The sequence below is a fragment of the Talpa europaea genome (assembly GCF_964194135.1).
Source record: "Talpa europaea genome assembly, chromosome: 11".
Lineage (NCBI taxonomy): Eukaryota > Metazoa > Chordata > Mammalia > Eulipotyphla > Talpidae > Talpa > Talpa europaea.
In genome coordinates this window covers 85,370,819-85,392,265 of record NC_140078.1, presented here as the reverse complement: position 1 = coordinate 85,392,265, position 21,447 = coordinate 85,370,819, and the positions used below count along the sequence as shown (strand labels likewise).

Below are 21,447 nucleotides of genomic sequence, written 5' to 3'. Positions count from 1 at the left end.
CTCAACATTAAACTTCTTGCTATTTCAAGTGACCAATGAAAATATTAACCAATGGGAAAAAGGACTAGAAAGATTCTGCTCACCCTCCAGGTAGAGAGTGGTGATGGCAGTGATGTGGTGGTGGTGGTATTGGGGTGGTGGTACACGTGGAATGCAGGGAGTGGGGAGAGACAATTATAGGAAATAGAAGGGACTTTTGCTCACCCTCAGAAAGTTCAACTCTGAATCAGAAGAATTGTCTTTACATGAAAGCATTTTATTTGAGGTGGCCATCAAGAGAGTCAGAGAGATAGGCACCCCAAAACAATTGGCTTTCTAAATAACAGGAGTGCTAGGATTTTATAAGGGGAAAAGGAAAGCAAAGGAAGTCAGGGTTTCACATTTCCAGGTGTGAGAGGTTCCGGGCAGTCTAGGCGACAGGAGTCCAGGTGGGTGACTCCCCCAGCAGCGTGTCTTCTCAGCCATCAGCAGATGTTTGCTTCTGTTGCCACCTTCCACTCAGAGAGAGACAGAGAATTTTATTAGGGGTTTGACACAATCAATTTTCCCCCGTTCCCAGGAATGCAGGTGAAGCCAATTAACAGTTAATTATAAGATTGAAGGAAGGGGTGCAATTCACTGAGTTAACAGTCCTAGAGAGGGAATCCAATTTAGAGAGTAGTTATTCCTGAAGAGGGAATGCAATTCACTGGTTAGAGCTTAATTCCACTTCTTTCTAATTTTTAGCCTGGAGGGGACCAGCTGAAAGAGCTTTTCCTCCCCACACGTGGCATCATGGGAGCGAGCTCATTTTGAACAACCAGTATGTCATTACCACTTCATAACTTCCTACACCGCTGACTTTGGATTCTCCTTCTAAACTGGAGCGCCTGTTGTCACATTAATGGAGCTAGAACAGTCCAACCAGGCAAGTGATGAGAGGAACAAAATGGGAACTGACAACCTCTGAAAGTTGTCATAAAGACCCAGTGACAATCGTTCCTGATGTGCAACTATCCAGAGATGCTGCTAAGCATTTGAATCACACTACTGTTCATTTGCTATGGACTTCTGATTGAGAATGTAAGGTTTGTCATGAGAATCCATTTTTTGGAAAGGTGGAAGATATGGTTATCTATGTTTCACAGGGGGATTAATAAGCATAATTCATTCAAAAATATTTTTAAATAAATTAGCAGATGCCACGATGCTTATTACTTTGGTTGAGGTTATTTAATAGAAATAGATGTTCTCGAAGGAAAACTGGTGACGGGCATATGAAAAGAGTATTCTGTCTCTTAGAGACCAAATGAGAGTCAGCAACCTTTCCTCTCTCCCAGACAGGATGGCGGTCTCCTCGAAGCTGGGCTTATTCTGTTAGTATATAGCAAATGGAGGCAGGGGAAAACAATTTTCTCCCCGTCTGAGGGTTCTCCCTACTTTCTGTGACATCTTTTCTTGTTATTCTGACCTCACTTGAGCTAAAGCACAATAATAATTTGCAGAAAGAGGCAACTGACTCCCCAAGGACAGGAGGGAATGACTTCAAACCATTTTAAAAAGTCACCGCTGGCTAATCGGGACACTATAACAGGCACCCCACAATGACACTAACCAATAAATACTTTCTTAGGCACAAGTGCCATTAAGAGATTGTCAATCCACATTCCTGGTCACTAAAATGTTAAACTAATATTAACTTGACCGTATATATTCTGCCTTTCCCAGAATGTGAACTTCCTCATGTCCTGAGATAAGGAATGGAGTCACCAGGAAGCGTTGCCAGGACAACTGGTAGATTGGTAGGGAAATGAGGCAGTGCAGGCAGGAAGCTGGGCTGGGCGACCTTGTCAGGCACAGTTCCACGGAGGCTGACTTTGACTCAGTTCTGCCAGGGAACTATGAAGCAGAGATCAGTGCACCTCAGATTTGTCCCCATTCCCCTGAAGGTGCAGGAGAGTCTGCTTTGTGTTCCCCTCTGTCGTGGTTAGGGACATCTCTGGAGACAGGGATTTCCACATGTTATTATTGCAAGCAGTCAAAACCGGTTTCAGCAATCTCAGGACAATTCCCATCAATGAGACACAGGTAGGCGACTGGAGAGAAACACACCAAGAAATCACAGGCACAGAAAGGATGCCTGCAGGCTGACATTGTACAGGGTCTCTTACTTCTATTATGCTGTTGAATTCCTGTGTCAAGCCTTAGACTCCAAAACTTTTAAAAACAGAATCTAGCATTATCTTCATTGGTCAGGTCCTTTGGCTGAGGTCACCCAAGTTGAAAATCATGGAGCTGGTATTTGAACCCAAGTCTGTGAGCCAAGGGCCCAAATTCTTAACCATGTTTCCCTCTTGTTTCATAACAAATATATTGAGGGAATTTTAGACTTTAACTGATTTGTTTTTTGATCCTAGAACAATTCACAATTTCACAATTTCATAATGAGTACATATACTCATTATGAAAATCATGACTAGTTTACTTTTTTCACATACCAGAGATAGTTAAAAATGGTAACACTACATGCCTCAGGAGATATAACCAGTTTACACACAAAATTTATCGATGACATTTTAATCTTTGCAGTGTGATAGCAAATTAAATCTGCCTTGTAGGGGAAGCTTCATATAAACAACAAAATGAATATGAAATTATATACTCAGTTTTGAAAAGAAGGAAAGAATCTTTAAATTCAGTAGACGTTTTCCTTTATTCATTGTTTATGAGGTTTTTTTTAAGATTGGAGTTTGTAGCTATATCAAGCTATACTCTATAATTCACTTATTTAATTCCTGTCCTCTGCCATATAAACATAATTACTAAGAACAATCAATTTGTTCCATTTTGATAAAGGACTAAAATAAGAATAGCAGATCACACTGCATGGAATTTGAAGACTGCGGGGGATGTTTACTGTGATGCTACTGAAATCTCCCCTGGTTTCTAGAAGAAGAATAATTTCTGTTCCTTCTTCTTACTCCAGGGACTGAGGTTTGTTTATTTGCTGGGTGAGATCTGGTTTTCAAATAACGTACTGCAGACATCTAACTGTATCCTGGGATGGGCATGGCAAATGCTCTGGAATTCAGGTCCTGTGGTCTGAGGACATTTTCATGAGATGACCCAGAACCCATCAGGCAGAGTCCTCCATCAGGGGTGGGGAGAGGGCACTACAGGTGGCATCTAGTTCCAAGGCCTGTAAACAAGAGGAACTGAATTGTCCTTCAAGGATCACATGAACGTGGAAGAGGATCCCAAGTCTCAAAAGACCCCAGTGCTTACCCCCCCATCCATACTTGAGTTCCAGCCCTTGAGAGCACCCAGCTGAGGTGTGCTCAAGCTTGACCTACTGAAATTGCGAAATTAAAAATGCATGTTTCTAAATACTACATTTATAGAAATTTGTTGCACAGTCATAAAGTCCTGCCACTGTCAACAACAGTTACAACATGTGATCATCTGTGGTCTAGGGAAATGGGGAAAACAGCAAAAGCTGAGACTTGACAAAGGACGCTTGCATGTCTACATTCTTTCTTAACACTTGCTCCCGACACAAAAATCCATCTGTTCAGTTAATGGAGGGATGGGAAAGACCCATGCAGGCTTGTCCCTTCTGGGTCATCCTAAACCAGCCAGCCCCCAAGGCAACCTGCTGGCTGACCCTAGATATTTAGGGGACCCAGGGAGCCCCAGCTCACATATGCTTAACACCAGGCTGACCTACAACTTCAAGAGAAATAAATGCCTATCTTCAAGGTCACTCTCTTTTGAGGTGCTCTGTTAGGCAATATTTGTGGCACTAGATCATTGCTATACTCACCCACTAATTAAAGCTGCAGGACACATTTAAGATTAAGTACATATATGATTGCCTATTTGCAACTATTTTTTTAAATGAAAACACTTAAAAGCATAAAAGGAGAGACTGGGGAACTGGTGAGAGAGAAGAGCTAACCATTCACTATTAACTCTTGACAAAAAGAAATTATTTTCCAATAAAATTGAAAATACATTTTTAATTTTCTTTAGCATTTTACAGAGCACATTTAAGCAATAGCAAAAATAAAGGCTGCTTGCATTTTTGATATTAGTCTTTTCCAGAGGCTTTTTTTTCTTTCCTCCAAGGCCTCCAACACCATCACACTTTAGAGTTTCCCAAGGTGCTGGGGCGGGGAATGTTTTCCAGGCCCTGGACGGACAGATCGCCTATAGCAGAATTCATCCAGCCCCTGCCTTCCATATGGTGTACCCCTCACAGAACCCAGACACTCCCTGATAAAGTGGGACTCCCTACTGGGCCCTGCTACAGTGTTCCTCCCAGAAGAAGGGGAAGAGGGGCGCTGTGTGCCCAGGAGAGAGGCCAGAGGATGGGGCAGAAATAGAAAACAGATACTCTTTTAGTGGATCTTAAAGAAACTAGAAGAACTTTTCCATTCTATGGGCACAGGCCCTCATCTCGGAGGCCCAGCCCTCCAGAGGAGAGATGTTCTGGGCCAGGCGACATTAGGGGTGGCCTTCCTTTCGGAGGACAGATCTGTTCTTTTAGATCCTCACAAACTCAGCCCTGGGAATAATAGAGTACAGGAAGCATTATCATTCAGTTCTGATCCACTAAATGTCAGTAAACAAAATGCACTCAAAAGAACAATCTTTGGAGTGATTTTGTTTCCCATTTTGGAAAAATAAAATGATAGGATCTTTCCGCAGCCTTGTTATCAACTGGTTCACTCACAAGAAATACCTTGAAATGTTTCTTTTTCTAATCTGGCTACATGTAAGCATATTCAAACCTGCCTCTGTTTATCCAAGTCCCATGCATATTTCTTGTAAAATGTGCAGTGTCAGATGAAATGGGCCTGGAGGCAGGGGTACAAGATGTAAAGTAACTTTGGCTCTCTTAATGCAGAAAAAAACTCCTTCTTTGGGGATGCTTCATAGGAACCCAGTCCTAAGGACTGGATCATCACATTACAGAGCAGACTCAGGGCGCCATCTGAGGCGCCATCCATGGCTGAGAACAGTCCATGGATACATGGGGGTGAACTGACTCCAGAAGTCCTAGCAGCAGGAATCATTCAGGTTCTTGGGGGTACTGCTTCCCTTGATAATCATTCATCCCCCAGGGACCAGCCTGGTGGGTCAAGACGCCAGGCGTCGGGAACAATCAGTGGCTTCCACTTCCCCTCTGACTTCTCCGTCATTTTTATCTGAGAATCATCCCATCTTGAAAATCTTCTTTCATCCTTAATCAGTTGGGGTTTCACTTCTGTGCACTTGTTTTTATTTTCTTTCCTCAATGTAATGTTGGATTCAAACAAATACTTATGCTCCTGCTTGACCTACGATAAATCTAAACTAGCTTCATTTCCTTCAAAATTTACTGAAATATGAAGTAAGCACAAAGAACATGGAGGGCAAGGATATTAGCTGAAGTTTAATAGCCTTATAGTCACAAGCCTTATATTTTTTTCAGAATCCAGACTCAAATGGTGCTTGAAATGTAGAACTAATTCCAGGTTACGGATATCATTTAATCAGTGACCTTCACCGTCTGACTTAAAGACTAGCACAATCCTCTCTCCTTGTTTTATGGGACCAGTTCATCACGTGTTCATCAAAACCTCAGCTAGTTTTTCACTTGTGAGCTCACCAGACTGAGTCCAAGCTTCTACCCAGCTTTGTTGAGTATCAGTCAAAACGACAGTGATTTTTTTATAAAACAAACTTCTATCTTTGTTCAGAGGAAACAAAAGTAAACTACTTCAAAATGAAAGATTTTAAAATCACCTATTAGCTATAATATACTTCTACCTCTAAATATAGTTCAAAGCTTCATAGCATAAAACAAAACAGAAAGAAAGGCAGCTTGTCAAGTTTAGAAAATAATCTTCAGCTTTCAATAGAAAATAGACTTCATTTACTCTTAGAACAAAAGCAATAACTGTACTTAAATTTTGATATGATTAGGTAATTGCTGCATATAAGTAGTTTAAAAAATAGCATACCTCACACAGTAAGAATGATGTTATGATTTTAGGGTGTATGGTCTTCATTTTTAAAAACTACTATTTGCATTGGACCCAGTGAATGTATAAATTGCAGTATCTATCAGTCACCCCTAAATAATAAAATTTCTCCTGTCTCTCTTGCAAATCTCAAAATATCACAGCAGGAACATAATCAAACCGAACAGTCATATTTGCAATATGCAATTTAACTGTAATGATACACATAAGCATTTCTTTGTCACAAAGTAGTTTCCCTGAGACATTGTATCTTCCAATCAATATGAAAAACAGCATTCCGGGGGAAGCATACTGTTAGCAACATATTTCAATTGAAAAAATAATCTCTCCAAAACTAGAACATTTCCATCAAAGGATACAATCGGAAAGATATCATAAAGGTTTATATAAAACACATATTATGATCACATTTAGTTATAGAGCATGAAGACTTTTGCCTTGGTGGGATTTCCTCCCCCAAAACCAAGGTCTTTATAGATAAGCACTGAGCCTCCCTTGCTTAGGAGCTTCATAGCTCCATCTCCAGGCTGTTGAAGAGCTGTCCTGCCCTGCTTCCTTTTACCTTACCTTTCTAGTTGAATTTTGTGCTCATGAATATACACCATAAGAAAACTAAAAAGCAAACCATGAAAGCAGCTTGAAAAGAAGTTTTTCCCACCTTCAGATAGAAGCTGAAGCCATTTCTAAAGGAATCCAGCATATTTACCATCCCCAACAAGAGAAATAGCAACAAACATATTTTGCAATTCAGTAAATTAAATAGGGGGATGTGCATACTATGCATATTAATACTGATAGAATGGATTAAACAATGCTATTGCTATCATGATCTTGCATGCTAATTTATGATTAATTGATAATATTGTTGGAATTGCACATAATCAACCAGTCGTGTATTTGTTTTTGAACAAAATTCATAGTATTTAATGAGTCATAGACGGCACTTGTAGGGAGACCTTAACGTCTAACCATGTCCATCATCGTGTAAACTTCATAACAGTGCTTCTTACTTTAAAATGCCAAAATAACCCATGCACACTGACAGAACCACACAAACACCAGCAGCATTTCTCTGGGAGGTTTCTGAAATTTATCCATGAGCCCTGGGTCTACTGTCCATGTTACTATTCTCCAAAGAACTTCAATTAAATATCACACGTTTGGAAGAAGACAAAGCTAACAACCAGTAAGCACACATGTCTCCTGCAGTCACTTCCCTGAGAATGGAACATCTTGCTTTTAAAAAAGCAAATTAAAGTTTCAAGTAGATATATGCAGATAGAGTTGGTAGATCAAAACATAATTAACTGAAGTATTTATGTATCAAAAGTGATCTGAAGAGACTAATTTACATTCTGTCCCATACAAATATCCAGTGACTGAGAAGTAGATGAATTCACAAGGATCTTTGCACAACAAATAATTTATAATTATACAGAAAAAAGGGGGAGAAAGAGAAAGCTTTAAAATGCAAATAAGAAAAGATTATGAGGCCAATAAAGTTCAAGTAACAACTTCTTTGCACTAAAAGACAGTTCAAATAGCCCAAACAAAATGGTCATTTTTGTTTTATTATGAAGGAAGCATTCCCTTTTTGAAAGTCTGAAACTGAGGGCTTTGGAAAAGTTAACTTCACTGTTGGGATGTGACTGCATGAACAAAATAGCACCTGGCTGGTGCCTAACTTCCCTTAGAGGGTGGCTTTGCACTGGAAGAACATTTGCATTGGTGGCTTAAGGGAGATTTCAAGTAGAGCACATTCATTATTTTGGCAAAAAAAAATGCATCTACCAGCAGAGTTAATGGGTCTACAGGTGCTGTTGAAAAGGAAAACCTTTTGCTTACTTTTGCTAATTCTTACTGACTTCCAGAACAATAATGTCATTTATTTGCTCCTCAGGAGTTAGCTAAAAACATTTTGTTCCCATTCTGGTCAATAAGATCAACCGCCTGCATTGGAAAGCACCTTCCAACAAATTATTTTTCTTTTCTCACTAAGGTGTGCTCTCTGAATATTATTCTTTTCTAAACTTTATTTGCTATATATTGCCATTTGAGAAAGAACTTGATTGTTCTAACTTTCACCCGATGGCTTTATCTCAATTAAAGTGTGTGCTCCTCTGGGCCTGTGCCTTCTACATAATGAGGAAAAGTGCTCATTCCACAGATGAAAAGATATAAACATAGTAGTGCAGATTCAAATTCAGTTGGGAATGGGAATAGAATTTTGCCTGTGTAAATCAACAAAATCACAACCATTTTGATTTCACATGTAAACGTCACAAATGGATGGAATTGGTTTGAAAGCTGAAACTAAAAATTTTCATTACTGTGTTTGCATCTGTTTTTTAAAATTACAGTCTATTTGTCATCATTAATTTGGCTTAAAAACAAAGATGCATTGGCAATCTTCAAAGACTAAAAGGCATTAGTTCAAGGGAATTTGAATATCATTTAAATATTAAACATACCAATTGCAGAAATAGTATGGATTCACAATGATATTTTTTTTCCATACCATTCAAAAAGTTAGTGTTTCACCCACTGTAAATACATTGAATTAAATTTTATTCAATCATGCTAAAAATATTCTAATGTAAATAAAGATAACAGGACTTAGTGAGATGCAAATAAAAAGCATACTTTCAGCTTTCAGATTATTAATTATATAGAACTAGATGTTCTTTAAGTAGTTAGAAGTGCAGTCTGATTTGGCAATAAGGGAATTTCCTGATATTACCCTGGTGATAAGAAATCAGTTAAACAGATTTTAGCCATTTAAGAATCTAGAAAATTAACATCATAAATTTTCCATCCATAGGAGATGGAGATGGCATCTAATTTTCCTTTTTTTTTTTAAGGACATTTCCTTGACTAAAGAAGGATGTCATATTTTATTATGTAGCTTATTTTCATTTCCAATTCCCAAACAATAAAAATTTTGAAGCAATATAGGTTATTTTAGTAAGGAGGGTCTTAGGTTAAGGAATATTGCATCTTTCATAGATTCTATAAACTCTTCAAGGTGCTCTAAAAACACTATAAGTTTGATTAGCAGCAAAGTATTAGCCTAATCAAAACCTCATTGCTCCCTCATATATCTATGTACTTATATATATATACATATATATACACTGTACATCAATATATCATATCAGTCTAACCTAAATCTGACCATTTGACAGCTATTCCCAGAGTCTGTGCAAGGTTACAAATACTGTCTACACTGGATCATGGTTCAAGCCCACTAGCACCCAAGTGGTTAAGATGGAACCAATCCTTTCATTAAAACAAACCAAAACATTTCAACCACATATTTTGAATTACTTTTAAGATTAAAAAAAAAAAAAAAAAACTTGGGGAATACAGTGAATTACCCAATATATTATTATTCCAGTTCCTATAATTTTCTTTATAACTATTTACATGGAATATTTACATGGAAGGCTGGCTGTCTTTAAACACAGTTTCAGCAAACTCAGTATAAAATATTCCTTTGAAAAATATGACAAGGATGACAAGGTGCTTATTCTTTTTTTTTTTTTTTAACTTGGGAAAGGTCTGTGAAATGGGTTTTCTTCTCCAGATGAATTCTGCAGCATTTTCTTCCAGGAGCACATTGAGAGCCCCGTCACCTGTGGGTAATGCCACCTGGGAATGGAGCTGCCAAGCAATGCAGTTGTCAGGGAGCCGGACACCAGGTCTCCAGAGAGAGGTCCTGTAGGCACAGTGGCATCATGGTCTTTTCTCTTCCACACTCTTCTAGCAGCGCCCAATCCTTGGGCATCGCTGGCTGAAGTCCAGACTTGAACTTCACTGGGAAAACCAAGTCCATTCAAAACGCAGCATGTTCATCTTTTGGTCGGGTGATTCTTGGCCCCCCATGGGTAGGAGTGGTACCTAGAAGATTCAGAAGTGGAAAGAGTTCTCTATAGTCTGACATTTTATTTTATTTTTTAAAAGATTTATTTTATTTATACAAGAGCTGGGGTAGAGGCCAGATGCACGGGATGGTGAGAGAATTCACCAGAGACAGAGCAGGGAGCAGAACAGGCAGACTGACTGAAATACACTGCTGAAGGGAGCAACGTGTGAGACAGGAGAGGTCTGCCACGCCATGTGGGATTCTCGCCGGCCGGCTGGGATCGAACCCACTCTGCGGTGGCTGCGGACAGCTTCACAGTGCAGCGCTCAACCACCTGCACCACCAGGGAGGCCCTAAAGTCTGAAGTTTAGTTCATATATTCAATTTCACAAGCAGTGACTCAGGCATATAAGTAAATAATACACAGTGAATTAAAAGGGGATTCTAAATGAAGTAGGATGGGGACATTTTTAGAAAGCTGCCTTTGGCTGAAATTCAGAGCTAAAGGGGTCTTTTTCAAATCATTAACTAATTGGGTCTGATAACCCTTTATGGTTGAAAAGTAAACACCCATTCAAAGTAGTTTACATAGTTAAATCCCTGTGTACATTAAAATATCTACTTCACCCTTCATGGGGTAGGGAGAGCAATACAAGTTGGCTCAAAGTAGATTTCTTTTTATCTTATATATTGATAACTTCTCAAGACATATTCCATTGTTAAAAAATAAAATGTATGTACCTATAAGCACATAGATGATATGTCATCTATCACTTACACAACTCAAACTGTTTTACTCTCGCAATGAATACAACTAAGGCATACTTAGGGATCTATCCCTCTGGTAAGAAGCTAAATGTTTGCATGTAAAATAAAATAATGCATACACATGATCAAAAACAGAAATTGCTTTGGACTGGCCAACTTTGTTTGACCTTGGTTCATTTTCTTCACGCTGTTTTCTTTCTCTCAACTCAGTCCCACCACCCCTTCCAAGAAGCCCAGAAACAAGGAATCCCACATATTGGTTAGGGCTCCTCCCTGCTGCTTTTGTTTCTAGAACAATTTTCTTTTTCTAATGCAACATTTTATGCCTGGGACAATCTTCCTAACCAACTGCCCAAGCAGTCTCTCCATCATTTAAGCAGCTCCAGAAATCTTTCCCAGCTATAGACAATCACTGGGTAATGGCTTTATTCCAAGACTTTCAGTTTGAAAATGGCATCTACCTAAATATAAACAAAACTCTCTGATCTGAGCTGAAAATGTGCCATATCTTAGTTTAATGCTCTGGTTGCTATCTGGATGTTTTGTAGACAGAGGCAGGTGTAAGTTTGAACTGGTAGTCTCAGGTTGTAGACTTGAATAACGTATGGTTTCTATGTAAATCTCTCGGTGTGATGCTTTAGCAATAACATTTCTTAACATTTGCGATGAGGATGATGAAAGTAAGAACAAGAGCTGATCTGGGTAGATATTGGTGGAGGAGTTAAATTGTTTCACATTTCTAACCATATTACTTGGGCAGCTTTTCTCAACTTACTGATCCACATAAAAGAATAAGTGAACACTGGGGTAAACAAAGTCAACAGATTTCTTTCTTACAGCACATCTCAGAATCTTCCATGTGTTAATGTGTATTGACATTTTCCAAAAATGGACAATTGCAATTCAGAGTGTCCCAAAATATTTGCCATTAAACTTTATTTTTCAGAAGAGCATGTTTTAATTTAGTCTCTAATAATATTTACTCCTCTTATGACACCTATTTGGGCAAGACCTCTTTATTCAGCCTAAGTATCTCTATATGTCCTGTGTATTTAGCATCCTCTATGCCTTGACTGTGGAAAAATCGTGGCTGGCACAGCTGACCTGATTCATACTTGTGGGGCACTATGTATTTCCAGCTTATGAACTATTAGTGCTTCTAAAGAGATCCTGGCTTATTTCTTGGGAATTAATTTGGAAATGAATGCCTTTAAGCACAACTAAGGGTTTTTTTTTAATGAGTAAACTGTGAAGTCTTTTTCCCAAGATATTTTCTATCACTGCTGTTAGAAATTAACAAAGTTGTATCCTGGCTACACAGATACTTTTAAATAGGTGAGTCAGTTAATTTGAAGCATTTTAAGAAAATGTCATGTATATATCCATCACATGTTGCTGGAATGTGATTGTTTAAACCATACCTTCATATTCTATTTGTGATTCCAAATATAATTGTGAACAGGTTTTTGCCTTCACTAATAAGTATCTCATTTTCTGTTTATCATAATAAGAGTTGCAATGTCTTTTAATATGACTTTGGAAGTAGATGTTTGATTTTTAAAAAACCTGATTATAGTAGAACTGAAAAAGAAAATCATAAATTTCAAAATAAGACCAAAATTATTACTTTTTAAAAAATGGACAAATAAGAGCTCTTGTAAGAGCTTCCCTAAGTTCCTGTTTTTTCATTGCTATTAGTTGATTTTCTGCAAAAATGTGAAAACATTCATTGCCCATGATCTTTAGTCTGAGAAAATGAAGATTAAAAAAAAAAAAGACAAGCATGATCTCTGCCCCCACTGCAAGGCACCAGAGGTAATAAGAGGGTAAGCGTCAGGATAGAGACATTCATACTGTCCATGGAAGGCTGAATGTGCTCAGCCTGAGGGCAGAAAATGAACATTCAAAATCTCTCCCAAGATGGTGGGAGGAGAGTGATTATGGAGATGTTGATTTCTATTAACAGTATACCTTTGTATACCTTGGAAAATGAAAATTACTCATCACTTCTCTGCAGTTACAAATCACAACAGAACTAAATTTACAAAGGTAGTATTTTGGAAATATATTATCAAGCCAAAAGAGCAAGCAGCTGAATAATCCTACGTGTGATTCATAAGAACAACTCAGACAAAGGAAAAGGGAAAAAAAAAATAATGCTGGAGACTGAACTAACCTCAAAAAAGAATCTAATTTTCATATCATGACCTTACCTTACCAGGATGATGCTGAGACCACTTTCTTTTAGCATGGCTAGTAGGTATGTTTGGGAAAGACTTCTACAGTAATTTAAATAGTATTCACAAGATAGTTCCCCTCACTGGAATGTGAGGGCTCTCTACCAGGCATAGATGGAGAATTCCAGAGAACCATACTTCCTAAAGCAGCTCTGAGCCACATAGAAAGTACGAGTGGTTACTTATAATGAATTGATAATTTGTTTATGAATGGGTTCCTTGGAAATGTCGAGTACAGCTCATGTAATGCACACTGCTGGTATCCATGTTCCCTCATCAAGAAATACCACTTCAAGGCATTCTAGCCTGACTTCCAACTACATTTCTTTCCCCACAGTTACTAGCATTCCCTGGACAGAATCCTCCAACAATGGCTGATGGGAACTGGAGCACCCATACTCGTTGGCAACTTGGGATAACTGAGGCACCTGCTCTGCCCTGGTTCTCACATGCCCCCAGAGAAATCAGGCTCCAGCTACCCATGATAGTAAGTTGTTAGAAAATGAAATCTTTGTTGAATTATTTCTTCCCTGTCCCCTACCTGTGCTTCCTGGAACCACCTCTCAAATCAACTAACGGTACTCAAATCTCTGTGCCCAATGATCAAACTGCAGGAATCCAGAGCTGAATGGAATTGACGAATGGTTTTTAGAGGGCCAAAAATACACAGAAGCTATATTAGAAGGTCACATACAGCCAAAATGAACTGAGGTTTCTTATTCAGGGTGAGCCAATGGCAGCCCATAACTATGAATCCCTTTCCTAAGGACATACCTGAAATTCACCAGAAGTGATTCTTTGTTTAGTTGCATTCCCTCCCACCCCACTGCCCCAACACACACACACACATACACACACACACACACACACACTTGTATTTCATGCAAATAATGGATATATTTCAATGATGAAAATCAGAGTTGACAGCTTTTCTAGAATGGGACAAATGCTTAGCTGGAAAAAAAATCTAGAAATGCCCTTCCATTTTATTATATTAATTATTTTTATAGCAGTAAATTACTAATTAAGCTATCACTCTTTCAACAGAAAATACAGCAGCTGCAGCCAAGAAATGACAGACAACATCCCACCCGTGGTTGTATCTAGTCTAAGCCAAAATATTTTAGAAAAGTGTTTCAAATAAAAATGGGGTGGGGGGGAAACAAACTTCTGGAGTCAAGGATAGAGAAATCAGATCTGATTATCAGATGACATTGGTGATCTTAATTGATCTTTCACATTTGAGAGAAAACTCTAGCTCTCACCTGTTAGAAGTAAAATTGTAATAACCACTTTCCTCTAGGACTTCTTCAATCACAGTCTAGAGTTGGAGGGAAAAAAACAGGTTAGTATTGAGTTAAAAGCAACAAAATAAAATTGTTTTGAGACACTGTAAAAACCTCACCTGCATCTGTTCATATGTGATTCCCTCCTCCAAATCAAAACTGGTGGGTAGGCCTGAAATAGATTAATTACGGAAAGGTTGACATTTGGCTCACATACTCCTAGTTAGATTTTAGTGTCAATTATGATTCAATTGCAGTGAAAACAGGTCAGTTTCTTAATGATGAAGATGAGTACTTACAAGCACATCCAAATTGAATATTTAAACTCTCTGTTTCTCTTTCTTTAATAACTGGCTGCTTTGGGGGTTGCAATCACTAAATATTGCAGAGTTTAGGAGCACTGCATACGGCCAATTAAGTTGGGGGGCTGGTAAATACTAGGGAAGAGTGGTTGGAACAAATAGTGAGTTTTGTGATGAAGAAACTCTCCCTAATCCACAAGGCAAAGGAAGTAGATACATGCTAGAAAGAAATTAAATTCTTAGAGGGAGGTAGAGAGAGACTGTGCAAAGATGTGGTCCTTTGCTAGGGCTGCCCGGAGGGAAATAAAATACATTTAATGATGTGCTTCTTTTGATGTTTGGCCTGAGTATCATATACCAGCACCTTTTCCTGCCCCTGTGCCACCCAAGCAGCGGTGACCAGCTTCCACTCAAATCAGAGCTGCTACTACAGATGTCTGGCCTGCTGACTGGCCCACCTGCCCTGGGGGGCAAGCTTTTATAAGCACATGACTTTAGACAACAATGTATCCTGATTTTAAGGATTTCTCAGGGGCTCTTTGAAAAGAAATTCTCCCTACACAGGTTAGCTTTATCCCAGGAGTCCAAGATTTATGGAAAGATAGAGAATTCACATACGAAATGATTTTCCTGAATTGGGAATAGACAGGAGCACAGCAGAAGTGAGTGCTTTTCTAGATCGAGGAGATGGCCCAAGTGTTCAGGAAGGCCACAAAAACTTTTCTCCATTGTAGTTTACAGGGGTTCAAAGATTATTTAGGAATTCTGAAACCTCAGAGTTTCAGGAAGTCTAAAACCTCTTCTTAAATTCCAGATATGACGAGGAGTTACATTACAGGGAGCCCCGACGAATTGCTATATGTACGCTGATTATCACCAGAACCCTATGACATAGGGACCCTATTTTATTTTATTTATTTTTTTTTTTTTTGTATAGAGGCATGCTTTATTTATTTGTTTGCTGGTCTGTTTGTTTGTTTTGTTTATACATGCACTGGGTACAGTCAGAAGCGCGGGAGGGTGAGAGAATTCACCAGAGCCAGAGCAGGGAGCAGAGCAGGCAGAAGGACCGAAGTACACTGCTGAGGGGAGCAGCGGGCGGCAGGAGAGGTCTGCGCGCCATGTGGGACCCTCCTCTGGTGGCCGGGGAGCAGCCGGGGATCGAACCGGCGCCGCAGCGCAACCCAGCGCTCAACCGCTGCGCCACCGGGGAGGCCCAGGGACCCTATTTTAAGGGCAAGGAAACTGGGGTTTACAGAAGTCAAATAATTTGCCAAAGATCAGTTACTAAAGGATTGAGCTGAGATTTTACTTTAACATTACAGGTTCTAGATTCTTCCTTAATCATTATGCTTTATTATATTCTAGGTAAGATGTATACAAAAAAGAAAAAACGAAATGAAGTGGGTCTTCAGGCAACTTTAAATTTCTCCATGTTAAATGTGCATATTTTTATTTTAGCTTTTTATCTCCCTGGTTGCTTTGGGAGCATTAGATTTCCCACCAGTTAGATAAGCAAGAAGAAACGAAGGACAATACAATTCGCCCACATAGATTCTACTGTTTGTTTATAATAAACGATTGAGGACGCTGCCACAACTGGTAAAGTACATCTTGGGGAATTTCTAGATTCCTATCATATATCACTTCACACTATTGCCATAGATATTCAAAATTATCTCTGTATTTCTTTTTAATGACAGAGAACTGTTTAAGGATTACAGTTGATCCCAGCGGTCTATTTCTCGGTAGAAGCAGATTTCCTGCATTGATGAGAGTTACCTGACGGGTCACTTGGGGACAGGCTGTTTCCACCTGCTGAGTGACGTAGTGAATGGTAATCTGCTGTGAAAAAGTTGGGCTCGATCGGTTCTGGAGATCCTTGAGACAACTGGAAAAAAAAAGGAAGACCGCATCTTAGTTTAGACCCAGAAGCAAATGACAGGAGACCTCTGTCTCTGCACAGAAAATTTACTGCTCAGTGGTTTTTAGTCCCTTGTAAATAGATGAAGGTGTATCTTCTTCCTTCCTAAAGAACTTATAAATTGGAAGCAGGCAGAATATAGTGAAAGCAAGTTAGACAGTACCCTGGCCACATGAAAAAAAATAAAAGTATACTTTATAGCTTTATGAGAGCAAAATAAAAATGGATAGGAAAATAATGGATGGTCCTGAAACATCAAAATGTTATTTTTATCAGGCGTAGGAGGAATAAACTCCAATTACTCAACAGAACAATATGTTTAGCCCAAATCACAATCCTTTCTCATGCCTCTCCTTTGAACAATACTTTCTTCTCTGACCAAAGCAAATAAGTTTCTTAATACATTTTGCTCAATCACTATTAATTAATGGCAATCTCCAAACTTCAATTCCCAACATAACAGAGAACAGTAATTCACCAACTGACAGAATTTGTTAAAGTTCCAATTGTTTAATCCTCTTCCATAAAATTGAATTTTTTTAAATGGAGTTTTAGGCTATCCACATTTTTAACTTCCTTTCACCTGTAATTTCCATGAGTACTTGGACTGGCCAAGTATTAGGGCCAGTGTTAATATAACATACCTTTAATAAATCAGTTCATATTAATAAACCAAAAACAAATGGCACAGTTTGGATTCAAACTCTGTTCATGAATTAAAATACAACATTGCTCAATCACTTGAAAAAACTTTGGCAATAAATTAAACATAATATTCCTACCCTATAACCCAGCAATCTCACTAGTAGGTATAAACATGAAATAAATAGGTATTACTGGCATCAATGCTTTTCTCATTGGCAATTTCAACATTGAGAGTACAGTGTAGCGAATTTCATGAACCATCACTCAGCTTAAACATGGCCAATGTTGCTTTAATTCTATCTCCTCCACTTCCCTTTCTACCTCATCTTACTCCCAGAATTGGAAAACAAATCCTGTGCATTAAATCATGTCATCCATAATATGTTAGCATGACTCTTTAAAAAAATACCTGAATTTCTATTTTAAGCAAACTGAATTTATAATTATCACACCTGAAATGATTAATTCCTTCATAGAGCCAAATATAAGGTCAATATTTTTCTCATTGTCTCATAAACATATAATTTATACTAAATTTATACTATTTTTTTATTTGTATTTGTTTTTATTTTTTATTTATTTTTAAATTTTATTTTTATATTCCCCATACAATTGCAACCCCTTTATTTTGACCCCAATCCCACCTTTCCCCACCTCCCCCCCCCATAGAGTGTCTCTGGTTCATAGTTGTTTGTTGAATTTGATATTTTCTTTCTTATAGTTATTCTTTTTCCTGGTCCCTTATTTAGGTTTTCTAGATTCCTGCTATGAGTGAGACCATCCGGTATTTTTCTTTTTCTTTTTGGCTTATTTCGCTGAGCATGATCCCTTCCAGCGCCATCCATGTTGCTGCAAATTGCATGTGTTTATCTTTTTTGAATGCTGAGTAATATTCCATGGTGTATTTGTACCACATCTTCTTGATCCAGTCATCTATTTTTGGGCCTTTGGGTTGTCTCCAAAGCTTAGCTATTGTAAACAGTGCTGCTATAAACATAGGGGTAGACTTTTTTTTTTTTATTATTAGAGTAAGTTACGGGGGGAAATTCCATCTATTGCAAATGGTTAGTATTTTTCTTCTCCTCTTTTCCTCTCTTATTCTCCTCACTCCCCTTCCCTCCTCTCCTCGCAGTTTATTTATTGACCCAAACTGGTGATTTTTCCTGTAGAATTTCCTGATGTGGATTTTGCCAATAGCCACATGGTATCATTTAACATGTCCTCCTGTCCCCTGTAATGACTACAGATGGGTAGCTAGACCTAGAGGAGGGATCTAAAGTTCTTATAAAGGGGCAGGAAGTAAGTATTTCTGGATTTAAGAACCATGTGGTCTCTGTGGCAGCCACTCATTTTTGCCTGTCCCATCAAGAAGCCATAGCTAATTATAAACGAATGCATATGACCATGTTCCAACAAAACTTTATTTACAATAACAGGCAGCAGACCAGATTGGCCCGAGGGCAATAGTTTGCTCACTGCTAATCTAAATTTTCCATCAGTTGCAATTTCAGGTTTTTAGCAAGTATCCTTCAAAGACAGTGCTCTGCATTTTATCAGGGGCATATAATGTCTGGCTGTTCCCCTTTTTCTATATTAGCAGTCACTGGTGATCTTCTCTAGATCTGTTATTTCATGAGTGGTTCCCAAACAGTAATTTACTTTTTATTCCTTTGGCACTTATTAGCCGAAGTACTTTTATAATGAGAAACCTCCCCCTCATCAATTTAGTTACCCTCAGGTGGAATTCACAAGGGAAAGGGAAAATGTTTGACTCTTCCCTTTTGCAAACAATTTTCAAAATTGTTACTCAGCATCCTCGGAAGACAACCAGCAAGGGTAATTATTCAACAGATAGGCAAGGGGAGTCCTTTTGACTCCGCCTCAGTGGTTCTTGATGGCATCCTTGCTATGTGATCTGTTATGTCAAGGTTATTCCTGTCAAATCTCATTCAGTTCCTGCTCTGGGCTGCAGTCAGCTGTATCTCCAAGGAGTCTGCACTTCTCAAGGGAGCTGATGGCCGCTTGCTTAGTTCCCAGATCATTTCAGTGAAATATCAGGAAAAAACGTGTATGTTTAAAAGGTAAGATGTATCACAAATGCATACTCATTCATATTCACTGTTCCAATTCAAATCTGAATCAATGTGGCCTATCTTGTTTCTTTTTCTCCTTTCTGAAATCATGCTGAAAGTCCTCATTCCCAAAGGCACCCAGATAGTTATTGAGATTCATTCCCCCCCACACACACACACACAATTCTAGCCAAGGTTGAGCAGATTGGATGGAAAACCACCTTAGGTGAGTTATCCGTACAGAGCTTAGCTGTTCAGCAGTGGGCTTATGAATTTTGTAACTCATCTATGCATCCTGCTGAGTCTTTGGTCACAAACAGGCACAATCATCTCTCAGTGACTTCTTCAACCTGGAGGCGCATAGTCCCTGGATTTCAGGAGACGTACCAGAGGGGAAAGTGGAAATCAAAAGCATTCCATGTGCTATCAACACTACTACTTCCGCAGGCCTGGTGTCGGGCGACCGCGTCGGTCAAATCTAATTGGCCCTTCCTCCGCAATTGTACAGTAGAGGAGAATCCATTTCTGAACAAAAAGTTGTCACTAGCAAAAGATTACACCAGAAAAGTCAAAAAACAGAGGTCACAAACTTCTCACTTAGGTTTAGATATGGACAGGGGGTTTCTTTCTACATTCACATAGAAACATATGACATTATTTATATACCTGAAGGACAGAACCAGTATAGAACAGGTTATTCAGACTATGTATATTCAGCAATCACACATGCAGCATCTACCATGTTCCAGGCACTGTACAAAGGCCTGGGGAATTAAAGATGAATAAGACAGTATTACCTTTGGGGGAAAACAGATGTGAACAGATTAAAAGTTATTTCAAACGCAACAATATGAGTGAAGCATCATGACTGAAGCATCTTGAAAGGGGAGGTTAATTCTGGACGAGGAAACTGAAGGAAGGTATCTATGGAGAAGCTGGCTTCTCACATTAGTGGTAAAGGATAGGAAATAGGTTAATATCCCAGGTTGGAGATTGCTTTAGCACATGGGTGCCGAGGCCTGCTTCCCCAGTCAGGAGGCAAACATGGTGATGTGACCCCACCGACTTGTAATAGCAGAAAAGTGTTCTTCACAGGAGAATTTCAGAGACATACTGCAGGGGAGGAGGAGGGAGAGGGATCAGAGGGAGGGAGGGAGGAGCACAGGGGACTGAGGTGATGGTGCACGGGTGCACTGGTGAAGGAAACTCTATGGGGACTACACCTGAGGGGGTGGGGGGAAGCAAATATTGTTTAAAAATGAACAATGATGTAAAAAAATAAATAATTAAAAAAAGAAAGATAAAAAAGTGCCCTTATAAAGAGGCTTAGGAAAGCTCTTCCCTCCTATACCATGTGGAGGCACAACGAGAAGCAGCAGTCTGTAGCCTGGAAGATGCTCAGCAAACCCAGCCCTGCAGATCCTGATCGAGGACTTTCCGGCTTCCATAACTGTGCGCAATAAATTTCTACTGTGCATCAGGTACCCAGTTTATGTTATTTTTATAATAGCTGTCTGAAAAGACCAAAACAAACAATGAAAGTGTCTTTTGATAGAGGACAGAGCTTAAAATACAAAGTAAGGAGCTATAAAACATAACTTTTGTGATGTGTTGTTAGCCAAAGAAGAATTGATGTATGCAGAATGCCTTACCTTTTTAATTTCAGATTTCAGATTACAAGGGTTACTCTGCTGACTGAAGAGGGACTTCTTGAATCTCTCTATAACCCTTCTTTTTAAATTGTGGTGCAAAGCTGGAGGAAGCTGCATAAAATGAGAAAACTATTATTACAAACCAACTGTCAACACTGCACAGATGAGTCCCAGGAAGCAGTGACTGAGGGTCAGGCTAAGAAGATTCACCCAATAGGACTAAGTAAGAATTTAAACTTCATTCCATATAGCATGATGAGATGGTATAGTTTTTCATTCTACAATCCAGAAGGAATGTATACACTGCTCTCTTTCAAAAGGCTGCTTCCATGTATCTTCTTGTTCTTTCATTTTATTGATTTTTTTTTCATAAAACAACTATGTGAGACAAAGTTAATTGCACAAACTGAGTTTTGTAAAGAACAGACTTGACAAGGAAGGATGCCCAATCAGATGCCCAGGACAATGTGAAATGCCCCAACCAGGGCCTTGGTCCCGAAGACCCCAATGCTTTGGACCAAGAAGCACATGTCTGTGTTAGTACGTGTTCAGAGGCCTGCCTGTGGGTGCTCCTGACTATTCAGTTGGAGAGAGAGCAGATTGTAGGGGCCAATCTTATCCAGAAGAAGGTGAAATTGGATGAGTACATATCAGGGCCACAACAGGAGGCTTTATATTTATAATAAGT

General features: G+C 39.0%; 1 protein-coding gene across 7 annotated transcripts in view; it reads right to left on the bottom strand.

The window, feature by feature from the left end:
• Positions 1-9,859: 9,859 nt before the first annotated feature.
• NEK10 (NIMA related kinase 10) overlaps positions 9,860-21,447 on the bottom strand; it is a gene marked incomplete at both ends in the record, with an annotated part of 136,407 nt that continues 124,819 nt past the window's right edge. For all 7 annotated transcript variants that reach the window (XM_084246768.1, XM_084246769.1, XM_084246771.1 and 4 more), the window contains 5 exons: positions 9,860-9,908; positions 14,144-14,199; positions 14,284-14,336; positions 16,249-16,357; positions 20,760-20,870. In XM_084246768.1, the coding sequence (XP_084102894.1) occupies positions 9,860-9,908; positions 14,144-14,199; positions 14,284-14,336; positions 16,249-16,357; positions 20,760-20,870 (378 nt within the window). The remainder of the gene's footprint in view (positions 9,909-14,143; positions 14,200-14,283; positions 14,337-16,248; positions 16,358-20,759; positions 20,871-21,447) is intronic.